General features: G+C 42.1%; 4 protein-coding genes across 4 annotated transcripts in view; 2 read left to right on the top strand and 2 right to left on the bottom strand.

The window, feature by feature from the left end:
- LOC126557318 (serine/threonine-protein kinase Pink1, mitochondrial) overlaps positions 1-11,380 on the top strand; it is a 251,977-nt gene that overhangs the window by 89,500 nt on the left and 151,097 nt on the right. The gene's annotated exons all lie outside the window — the stretch shown is intronic.
- On the bottom strand, positions 3,788-5,083 carry LOC126558230 (uncharacterized). Its single transcript, XM_050214199.1, has 2 exons — positions 4,777-5,083; positions 3,788-4,692 (listed from the first exon to the last, which is right to left on the bottom strand). Exons 1-2 carry the CDS (start codon positions 5,081-5,083, stop codon positions 3,788-3,790), a joined length of 1,212 nt encoding a protein of 403 aa, XP_050070156.1.
- LOC126566835 (ataxin-10) lies at positions 6,450-8,050 on the top strand. Its single transcript, XM_050223297.1, has 4 exons — positions 6,450-6,526; positions 6,627-7,462; positions 7,537-7,803; positions 7,878-8,050. The coding sequence occupies exons 1-4, from the start codon at positions 6,450-6,452 to the stop codon at positions 8,048-8,050; spliced, it is 1,353 nt and encodes a 450-aa protein (XP_050079254.1).
- Positions 8,072-9,234, bottom strand: LOC126566822 (putative GPI-anchor transamidase). Its single transcript, XM_050223296.1, has 3 exons — positions 8,500-9,234; positions 8,259-8,428; positions 8,072-8,186 (listed from the first exon to the last, which is right to left on the bottom strand). The coding sequence occupies exons 1-3, from the start codon at positions 9,232-9,234 to the stop codon at positions 8,105-8,107; spliced, it is 987 nt and encodes a 328-aa protein (XP_050079253.1). The 3' UTR covers positions 8,072-8,104.

Genomic DNA, 11,380 nt, shown 5'->3' with positions numbered 1-11,380 from the left:
CTAAATCCAGTTAACACACAAACAATCTTTAAAATTATCAAAGACTTTTTGGGCACTGGTTTCGAGCAAAGGCCCCTCATATCGTAATCACAACGGATTAATACCCAAGAATCAAAATTTTAGCAGCATGTTGTTCGATAAAATTAGCATTACCACCTTGCAGGAAGTCTTACCCATCTGTAACAAAATAAATAACAAATGCAATACAATTTTAAATGTGGAAAAATGGTGCCACCAATAAATTACTACCGGGACTCTTATTCTTAGCTCGACTACGTACGAGCTTTGACCAGCAGCATAGCTTGTCGTCAGTGGCGGGTTTAACGGTTCGCGGACTGAGCGGTCGTGAAGACCTGGAGCTGACAAGAAGCGCCGACCTCACAAAGAACCTCCCCCAGGTCGAAGCCTATTAAATGTTCAAATTCTCTAAGAGGCTGAATCCGAGTAGGGCAATGATATCCATTCAATGCTGCATTCTAATTCACCAGATGAACATGCTTCCCTTTACTTGGCGCGCTTCCAATCGTTGCCCTCAACCGATCCCTCCAATCAGTGACCTTCCTGCACACTATTGGCAGTTTCCAATATGCTATCACTATGTAGCTTAGATGCATTAATTGATCACGCGTAGCTTTTACATTTTTATTGTACCTATAATAACTTTCAATAACGTTTCCTAAACATCCTTCTTCATCCAATCCATCTTTCATTAGCCGATTACACTTAATAACATTTAAAACACGGTTTTGTTAAGAAATATTAAAAGAATTTATTCCAATAAAACATTAAAAACTATCAAACGGCACCTATTGGAGCTGTCCCATCTATAGCAATCTATGGCTTCCGAATTTGATGATAATCGTCGTTCAAAAAATTATCACACGAAACATGCAAAAAAACTTTAGTATCGATTTTCAAATACATTATTTGCATATTTATTTTCATCCCGTCTGGGAAATCTGATTAGAACGGACAAACAACCGATAAAGGACGAACAACGGAATTTGCTGAAAGCTGAAACGGATTAAATGCCTGTTCCCCGTTATGGTGCTTATCGTACGGACCAATTTTGCCCAAAAGTTTTTGTTACTAAATCGCACCTTTTTTCCAATTTCAATACCATTACAACTTAATCTTTTCAAACTGCACTTCTACGGAGCAAACAGCAATGCCGACAAAAATGTCCGCTTCGCAACGGTGAATCCTTTAGTGGGCGTAGTTTTCTATGACGATCGATTGACGCGGGGGGGGGGGGGATGGCTTTTGGAGTTGAAATTTTCCCCATATATGTATATTTCCTAACAGGACCAAGAGCCTAGGTGTTGTAGGATGAATCTATCTGAGCTACATTAAATCACGCTTTGAGCTAATCAATAAAATAAACTAACAACACACACACACTAATCTTTATCCTATTAGCTACTTCTCCGGTACCGATAGGCGCTAGGTGACGACACGTGCCGGGGATTGTCCATGTGGCGGCAGTGAAGCATCATTTGAAATTAATTGGAAGGATATAGCAGCAGCACAGGTTGGGAGGAAGGAAGAGCGGCACACTTTTACCCAACATTGGTGGGCATGCCGACCGCACGGCAGAAGTCAAGTCAAGTAGGGTGAGGTCTGAATCTCTTATCTACACCAGACCAGCAGCTCAGCTAGGTTTTGCACATCACTTTCTCGGCTTATTTGTCACTGTGAACGCAAAACGATGTGATAAACACGTGCCATCATCGCCCCCGTCGGCAGTGAATTCCGGGGTTGTAATGAATTTAAATTGGAGGTTTTTCACACAAATAAAAGACTGTCGACCGGACGCCGACGAGTGTGGTCATGTGCTATCGATGGGAAAATGGATTAGTGAGTGAAGAAGCACGGGGTGAGTTTTTTTGTTATCATCATTCGTTCATTTTCATAGAGAAGATTTCCGTTTGCATTACTGTCTCTATTGAATGCTGCTGCATGTGTGTAAAATGTATGGGAAGAAACTCAGACCTGGCTCGATTCGCTTCATACGCTACTGCTGTTTTATTCCTAGTGATAGAATTTTTGAAATGAATTACAAGAATTACTGCTATGTGGGATTCTATGAGAAAATTCCATATGTCCTAATGTAACCACTCAAGGGCCTATCGTTTGTTTTTTGTATCATCAGTTTGTCTTTTAGCAACGGATACCACGACATCGACCACATCCTCTTGCCATGTGTGGAGTTCGATGCGGCTAGACCCGGACTTTTAGCAGTCCTTCGGGCATCAGGAAGATCCCCGGTGGTGCCGATGCTCAATATCCTGGGACAGGAGGGTTACGAATATGCGCGGATTCGGTTTGACTTCGCCAAAGAGATGGGAATCGTCCTTTGTACCATTCTCCTCTCCCTTCCCGTAGATTGTACGCACTATAGTTTGTTATATATATTTGTTTTTTGTTTGTTACACGATCGCAACGGTGGCATCGACAAGCGCCAGTCGCTATTATGGCCTAAGAAGTCGTAACTGGCAATCAATCGAGCTCACCTCGGGATAAGGCGCACTTAAACTGAGGGAGAAGGAAATGTCATATCAGATAAAAGATTTGTGAAGCTGGATATAAGATTACGTTTTAAGTAATACGGGATGGCCGTTTAAGATGAAATATTCATAAAAAAGTTTGCCTTTTGTGCTCAGATAAAATATTACAACGTATTCAAGTAGATATGAAGCACGTATAGCAAAAACAGCTGAGCATTTGTTCGTACTAGAAGTTTTATCTCTCCTGAAAGATGACCAGACCTCTTAACCATCAAAAGATCAAATCTACTCTTTTCTACTGAAAGACGAAGAATTCTAAGAAAGAAGACCCAACCAAGAGCGTAGTTAGACTTTTCAAATTTGGCAGATAGTGATGAGAAAAAGCGAAACGACTAGCTCATCGCCTAATTTATTTGTTATTTTATTTAATTGAATTCAACCGATCATTTGTGGTTGTATATACCGATATAATGGTGGTTTTAATCTTGTGGATCTTGCATAGACAAGATGTACATTTTTAAATAAAAATCACTGTCTTCCATTGAGACTAATCCGTCCGTTTGATAATCGCTGCATACTGAGCAGGGAAAGACGCTTGCTAATATCTTACCCACGGTGGGCACGTCAGACCTGTCACTATTAGATGTTTTCAGACAAAAGATGGAAAGAAAAGATCGAAGCTCAGAAAAAGCTGCTAAAATTAGATGATAAAAAATGCTACATTTTATTCTGAAACGCAATCATGACACGAGGTCCTAACTGACGCAAAGTAGAACGCAGAATGCTTGCAAACAGGTTGTAGCAATCAAGCGAAATTCAACCCATTGAGTTATCTATAGCAAATTCATCTTTATTACCATCCGAAGCTAGTCTATTTTTTAAAGTAAATCTAATGGACTTTCCCGACGGATGTAGGCTTGGAAGATATTGAAGAAATTTCAAACTCTTTTCTTGGATGGCTTAAACTATCTTCTCAAACTGAGGTTTTTAGGCAAACTATACAAAAGTTTTCTTATAGTAGGTAGAAGTGTACAACATGGCGATCCTAAGAAGAAGCTGTTTAATTAATTTTCATCTTTTGATGTTGTTCACAGCGGCCATCTAATGTTATTGCATGTAAAACACTGTACGAGTTTGATTTTGTTTAAAACAATATATTTGACATTAATTAGTATTTTCATAAATAGTAAACGTTAGGATATTGTGGTATTTCATAAGCATACCTTCAATTTCTACAGTAGAGTAGGACGCCTAAATTACAGGCATTTAATCTGAACCATCTATTTTGGCTTTTCCATAGCCTTTTCATTAGTCCTCTTGGGTGTTCCATCCCGACTGTGTCCTTCACCTTCCAGCGAAACCATTTGGCCATGGTGGGTCAATTCACGCTTTATTTCGTTTTCCATCATCGTTGGTATCATACCACACGGTTGCGATAGTGCCAGTAGATCGGTTTTGATGTGCAGTCCGGACCGAAACGGTAATGTTCCACTGCTCATCGTTTTGCGGCGATTTCTTGCGGAACCATTCGTAGCCAGATTCGTAGAGCCCGGTTTGGGCAGCTTGCTCGCCGGACAAAGCTTGCTGACTAGCTTTATTTTCTCGATCTCAGCACACTGTTCTACCTTCGATTCCGGCCTACCGGTACGGACAGTCGTGCTGGAAGCTTTGGCAAACGATTTGGGACTGACGATCATTAGCAGATTGTTCCCGTTCTCGCGGTAGTTGCCCGTGAAATGGTTCTCGTTGTTTGAATGCTGACCGATGTGGTTCGAGGCTTGCGAGGACTGCATAAGCTGCTGCAGCTGCTGTTGCGAGCTGCGTTGCTTTAGTGGAGTGCGATCGTGAGCCTCCTGCTTCTTCTGCCACTCGAGGACATTCGTTAGCAGGCGTATGTAGCGTATGGCCATACGAAGAATTTCATTCTTCGACAGCTTCTTATCCGGCGGATGGGTCGGAACGAGCTTCCGTAGCTCGGCAAATGCACCGGACACGTTCTGCTGGCGCCAGCGCTCTCTTGTATTGGTAAACATCTTTCTCACCACAGCACCGGACCCATTTAATCCACCGCCACCAATTCCAAGCTTGGTCCCGGATAGATTCAGTACCGGCACTACCGACACAAGCGATCCACTGCTGTCATGTGCCTGGCCGCTAGTATCTTCGTCAGCACTGCGGACGTGGCCTGAAGTATTAAGAGACGGGAAAATGACATGGACTACGTTATTTCCTGCACGATTCGCACGAATATTGCTAACAAATCACTAACCAGTCATTTTTAAATCCAACTCCTCCATTGCGTCACTTTCGTTGGAGGAAAAATCCGACATATCCTCGTCGGACAGATCCTGCATTGGGCTACGGCTAAAGCAAGCTTCCGGTCGGCTTTGCACCTTACAGTCACTGTGTCGCAACATTGTTTCGGACATGTCTTTACCCGTTGCAAATTGAACCGTTGTTGTAACCAGTGCCGATGCCATCAGGCTTGCATTGGCGTTTTCGAACGTTGTCAACAGTCCTTTGGCCGAAGCACCAAGTTTGGACATGTCGATGTCACTGCTAGCACTGTTTTCCATTTCACAACGGTGCTGCTAAGTATGTTTTAACACTCTTGTTAACTGAAATCGTAGAAAAGCACTTTACCGTTTGATTTCCCGATCAGAAATGCAGAATGGAAGTATCGAAACGCACGTTTGCAGTGCATTTGAAAGGTTTGGTGTGTGTGCTTAATGCGCATGTTCCATATGTGCATATCCTTTGGCTCCTCCTTCGTTTTTATTAAGGACCATAACGTTATGGGAATGGTGGTACAGTAGTGTACAAACAAAGCTGACGATTGCGAAAAATTTGTGGAGATTAGGAGTGCTGTTGAAGGGATAAATATTGCATTGAGCTTTTAGAAATAGTTTTTAGTTTATTTAAAAAAATCATTGCTAGATAAAACAGATGAATCGCTTCATACTCATTTAATTATTTGTTTGCTGACTAGCATACTTACTGCTGCAGAAGTCCTGGATACTACTTATCCATCACGTGCCGTCATTGTTCAATTGAATATTTCAACCTTACTAGCCAACAGCAGCGCGTTTTCTGTTCATGTAACTTCTATGATGTCCAGAAACGACTCAAGCCCCTTGGAAGGTCTCCTACCAAATCAGAACTACTGACCTTGAAATGACACCGAAGAGAAGATATTGTGTGTCAAGGGGTCAGAAGGAAGTTGATTGGCTACAGTCCATCACATCTGAGGGCTATTTTAACAGATCTTCCTAGACTGTCAGTCTCGATCTTCGGACTGCTTTCAATTGTACAAGTACCATACTATTTCTTCTTGGCCTCAGCACTTCTAAGCACGTTGTAAAGGCATGGATAGGTCGCCAAGACGTTTACACGAAACTTGGTCTAAGGTAACAATCCTCCATCCAATAAAATGCATAAAATCTTCAACAGAATCGACTTAACATAATCCAGCCTACGAGCCTTAAACAGCAAACTTCCACATGTTCCTTCAGCCTTAATAGGAGCTTTATTAAGCTTCATTACACAGTAGCAAGTGTGACTTGGGTTGGAATTGGTACTTGGGTATCGGCTTTTATCACTGCATCTCTTTCTAACCACCATTCTGTCTCTTTCTTTTGTTGTTGTCTTTTGGCAAAGAAGAAATAAAATGTAAACATTAAAATATATTTTTTAACATTTTTAATGCAACACAATTACGATCACCAGAGCGTTCACATTAATTTAAAAGTACTTAAATTATAACTAATTCATGTTGAAGTTTTTAACTTTTTTTACGATACCAATATGCTCACAGAGGTCAAATTTGACAGATGAATGTTTTCAGTTTCAACACATTGGCGATTGTTCTGATTCCTGCATTCGGTGGTTCCTCCAGCGGTTCGAAAGTTAAAATCAGGACAGACGTTTTTCAGACTATCCACGATGATTGATATTAAGCAAAATATTAACGAGAAAAACTATGACAAAGTGCTCGATGCGCTCAATTCGTTGGATATCAGGTAAAGCGCTATCAATCAGCCCGTCTGCGGATGAGTGAAACGTGATAGGAAAATCATTTCATTTTATGCTTAAATTTTATTACTTTATTACAATTTTTAGCGATGCGGATATAGATTCGTTCCGAAGGGAAGTCTCTACTTTAATAGATAGTTTCTACTCTTGCCATGATTCGGAAGACGAGTCCGCGAATCGTATTGCCATCAAGTGCTTAAACTTGCTGAAACGAGCCTGCGCTCGGGGAGAATCGTTTCAAAATGCTATCGTGGCAAGGGTTGAATTTTTGGAACGTGTTCGCGATATGCTGATGAACGAGAAAGGTACCATACCGGAAAATGTCCGCAGTAACTGTCTACAGCTACTGGCCAATCTGTGCGTACAGAACACCTGCAATCAGGAACGGATCATAACGTTTATGCACACGTTCCTGCACACCAATGTATCTTCCAACGGTGGATACGCCAACGCATCGGCAATGATTTTGTACAATGGATTCATCTACAAAACCGTCAGCCTGGATTTGCATGACATTTTGAACCGACTGTTGGAAAACGTTGAAGCTAACCGTTTGGCGCAAACTGATTTGCCCGAGTTTGTGTGCATATTTCTGGAGTATCTAATAGTTGAGAGTAACGAGATGGTGCAGGTGTTGGAGACGATGGATGTTAGGAAAAAGTTGCTGCTTTTCCGGTACCTGATCGAGTACATACGGCAGGAGGACCGTCGCATTCATCCGATCCATCCGGATGTGTTTAAGTACTTGCTGGCTGAGTTTAAAAAGAAGTCGGACATGATACTCAAGACGGACAACGTGCAGCTTGATGCACAGGACACGGAGGAAGCATTCACACTGCTAGTGTTGGTAGCGGATGCGACATGTGTAGAACCATATGGTTCTTTTATGCGCCATGACGGAGGATTATTTTTAAACATGGGATGTAAGCAAGACTACACGAACGATGATCATTGACGGTTGATGAGCGAGTTGTAAATTGTCTTGTTCCTTTTCTAGGCCTTTTGCGACAAATGCAGCTGCTGAGCAAGTCCGAGACGAAGAACATGTTTACTCCGGTGCAGAAAATAGAGGAAATATTAAAAATCAAGCAAGGCGACAGTGAGCTGGACATTGAGACGCAGATTTCGTACTCGTTGCGGTCAGCGGTGGTTAAAGCGCTGGCAAATTTGACCTACAAATCAAAGAAAAACCAAAAGCTTGCCCGTGAGATGGACATTATAGCAGCGATACTTGAATGTACCAACTTGGACGCTCGCAATCCGCGTAAGAAACGACCAAGAACCGCACATGATCTTTCACCTCGGAATTCTAATAAGGTTTTGTTCTTCACTCAACAGTCATTAAGGAATGGAGCATACTGGCTATCCACAACCTTTGTGACGATAATTTAGAAAATCAGCAATTCATTGCGGGACTGAAGAAGCTAGGCGATGCAGAGAATTCGCTGATCACGGAGTACAAATCTGGCACGATTCGAATCAGCGACCAGAGTGTCGGAAGCAAAAAGTAGTTCCACGGTAAGTTGCTACTGTTGGATCATTTATTTGCTATCTTACTCCGTTGACTAGGAACGAGCGAACAGTTTGCTAGGAAACTGTTCGTACAACAGTTGAGCATTTGGCTTACTGATAGGCTTTGGTGATGATCTGAAATAGAGGGGCGATTAATTAGTTAACAGTTTACCAATAAAATTGTAAGCGTGTTTGCAAACTACGTACATTGTTTCTGGAATGGTGGACAGCGTTACGTTGACTACATCCGATGAAATTTCAGTCGGCCGGATAGAGCCAAAGAAATCCGTTATGGGAACTTTGTACGGATCTTTCGGGTAGAGGTCCTTCCGAACGCCTACCGTGGAAATGCACGCACGTTTGGGACAAACGGATAGCTGAAAATTGATAAGCATTGTGGTACTACAGCTAACGAAGCAGAAAGAAATGGTTCCGTATCGAAACTTACGAAATCTCCCATCGTTTTCTTGCTGTTCCATTCGACACGCTCCAGAAACTCGAGCGCATTGTACGTGTAGCGATCGATAATGTACACCCCGATGGCAGGATCGATATGGTGGGACAGTGAATCCTCCCCAACCAAACTGCTCGCCACCGCCAGTATGTTTGGCGAGTAGAATTTTTCATACATCGATGCGGCCTGACATGTGTCAATCATAAAGAACAGCTCATTGTAACGTTGTTTTTGCCACATCTGCTCGATCGCATCCGCCAGCTCTTGATTGGTTATCTCTTCCGAGTCCTGAAACTTGAGGAATCCATCTCCACCATGACCAGTCAGATAGATCAACACGTTGCTACCCGAATCAGACAGTAAACGCTTCGAGCGGGCAGTACCGTTTTCGTTGCGACCGGTAAGTAAACGTACAAAGTTCTCAACCGTCACCTCGTACCCACGGTAATCGACTTCCACATCCGAACCGTAAACGTTGATGTGTTGCTTTGCGTTGTTGAAGACGGTGGCTGGACGAGGATTACGGGCATTGCATGCCATATCATCCGCTACCATGAGCAGTATCTGGCTGTCCGGTATACCAAGTCGCTTGACAGACCGATACACGGACAGGACGTTTGCGATGTGGCGATAGTTGAACCAGAACCGAGATGTGTCCACCAGCACAGCCCAGTTGTTGGTGTGCGAGCTGCTGGTCACAAACTTGGAAGGTAGCTGAAATGGTGCCATAACTAGTTAATATCGCAATATTTAAATCTTCCAATGGTAGTGTATACTTCAATTTCATTGCAGGAAGCGATTGCAATCCAACCAATGAATAAAAAACCTTTAAAAAACGGCATTTTATTCTGCCGAAAAGTGTACTATTTGCAACCGGGCGGTAACCAAAACAAAACAAAAACTTGACCAAAGCTGTCAACTGTGCTGGTTGACATTAGAGAACGAAAGAAAACTTCAAACGCGCATTGGCGGTTGACACAATTGTGCATGGATGGGAAAATTAAAGTTTTAGTTTGCTTTTAATTTAATTCTTCTACACACGCATCGAAGTTTTTTTTTACTTGAAACGAATTCAAAATAATACATTCAACATCGCAAAAATATCAATTGCAGCTCTTTTGCATCAGAAGATTGTAGCTTGCAGGGAAAAAGACAAAATTTGAAAAATAAAAATCGAGATTGGAGCGGTGTAAAGCACATTGCAATACATCCTGTGACCAGGGGGACCTCACCTTCGTAATCTCACGATGAGCAGGGACAGCAGTCGGTGGGCTTTCATTTCGTTTTGGGCTTCAGCTCAGGGATCATTTTGACCAAGACGCGGCTGCTTAGTCCATTTATAGGAAGATCCGACTCTGTTCTCAACTCTGCTCAACATCACACAACATCAGGGATGCAGCATTGAACGTTTTAAATACAATAGTTCGGTATAACATCGATAGCAGACTTTGGCCTACCATATCTAATCTCGATAACTTGAGTTTATCTGTAAACAGTCAGTCTTGCAAACGGGGGGACGATTCGGAATTGATTAGAGGCTCTTTTTAGCCATAGATCAGTTTGTTTTTACAAAACAAAACGAAAAATGAATAACTAACTAAGTACTACTTTAATGACAGAGATTGCAAAGGAATGAATTTTCATTCAAACTGTTTGCTATCATCCCTTCAAATTTAATGATTTGACGAAGAACTCGAATGAATGAAATTGATTGATCGATGCTTATGGGTGTGTGAGTAAGGCATCTTCAGAAAAACCTTTCATCTCGTTTTCGTTTGTCTATCTGTTTAGCACGACGAAGAGTAGGACAGGTAGCAAACGGCTTCAACCTTCCTAGTTGGTAAGAATTGAAGAAAAGTATCATAAGCACTATAATATTTTGTCTATTTGATATAGCATGTTGTATGTTGCATTAAACTAAAACAAATGTCTATATAAAAAGTCCCAATATCTTAAAAAGCTATCCAAAAGTAACAGTAAAAAAGTTAAACTATCATCAAACATTCAAGTTTCCCTCTCTAGGGGGTTTTCTCGATCCATGCACCGCGATGCATAAACCGTGTTTCGTTAAGTTTCGGTCCCGCACGAGTGAAGCGTACAGGGCACGTTCGGTACCATTGTTGCTGTCGCAGTTGCTTGTTTGCCGGTACGACGGTCGTTTCGTCGCTCATTGTAGCTTTTCATTCATTCATCGTACGGAGCGGACGATGGTCGTGTCTTTACGACAAACGCAGACTCCATCGCACGCGCATTTCCCGTTTGTGTTGTGTTATTATTTCTTTTCACTTGAACGCAAATTTAGTAGCAGCACAAGAACGTGTCACACGAGTGCGTATATAGTGAGAGAGGGATAAAGTGTGTATATTAAGCGCGGAATATTGAATGCATAAAATTCCAATCCCCGCCAACACTGCTGCCTACTGCTGCCTGCTGCTGCAATTTTAAATTGCGCACCCATTAATTTGAATTAGGTTTGGAACAACCGTTAGTTACGTTCGGATATAATCGTGTGAAGTTTGTGCAAGCGCGCGCGTGTGTGTGTGATTGTCGTGCGTTCACGTGAAAATTGCACCAACGCAAAGAAACAAAGCAGTGCGCCACTATTTCACTAAAATAACCGTTAGTAGGCGAGAGAAAAGAAATAGAAAAATCAAGAAAGGTAACAACAGTAACAGTGACATCAGTAGTGTGTACCTTAGTACGAGGCTGCTGTTTTTGAGGTGGTTGGTTGGCATAGATTCCGTGCCATTAGCAATGGCATTGCCTACCTCGATCGCCTCGGTCGTATTTGGTATTTTGTTGTGCGTTTTATATGGCTAAACTAAACTTTGTCGTGTGTTGTGTGACGATCATTTGAGGAGTGTCGATTTTTGTG

This window comes from Anopheles maculipalpis, chromosome 2RL, assembly GCF_943734695.1.
Source record: "Anopheles maculipalpis chromosome 2RL, idAnoMacuDA_375_x, whole genome shotgun sequence".
In the NCBI taxonomy this organism is placed as follows: domain Eukaryota; kingdom Metazoa; phylum Arthropoda; class Insecta; order Diptera; family Culicidae; genus Anopheles; species Anopheles maculipalpis.
Note: the sequence above shows the minus strand (reverse complement) of the source record. Positions and strands in the feature narration are given on the sequence as shown.

Coding starts and splice junctions, on each gene's coding strand:
- LOC126566822 (XM_050223296.1), bottom strand. CDS start 9,234: ATGGCACCATTTCAGCTACCTTCCAAGTTTGTGACCAGCAGCTCGCAC. Junction 8,429..8,499: donor AGAAAACGATGGGAGATTTC/GTAAGTTTCGAT, acceptor ATCAATTTTCAG/CTATCCGTTTGTCCCAAACG. Junction 8,187..8,258: donor TCCACCATTCCAGAAACAAT/GTACGTAGTTTG, acceptor CCTCTATTTCAG/ATCATCACCAAAGCCTATCA.
- LOC126558230 (XM_050214199.1), bottom strand. CDS start 5,083: ATGGAAAACAGTGCTAGCAGTGACATCGACATGTCCAAACTTGGTGCT. Junction 4,693..4,776: donor GTTGGATTTAAAAATGACTG/GTTAGTGATTTG, acceptor TTAATACTTCAG/GCCACGTCCGCAGTGCTGAC.
- LOC126566835 (XM_050223297.1), top strand. CDS start 6,450: ATGATTGATATTAAGCAAAATATTAACGAGAAAAACTATGACAAAGTG. Junction 6,527..6,626: donor CTCAATTCGTTGGATATCAG/GTAAAGCGCTAT, acceptor TACAATTTTTAG/CGATGCGGATATAGATTCGT. Junction 7,463..7,536: donor ATTATTTTTAAACATGGGAT/GTAAGCAAGACT, acceptor TTCCTTTTCTAG/GCCTTTTGCGACAAATGCAG.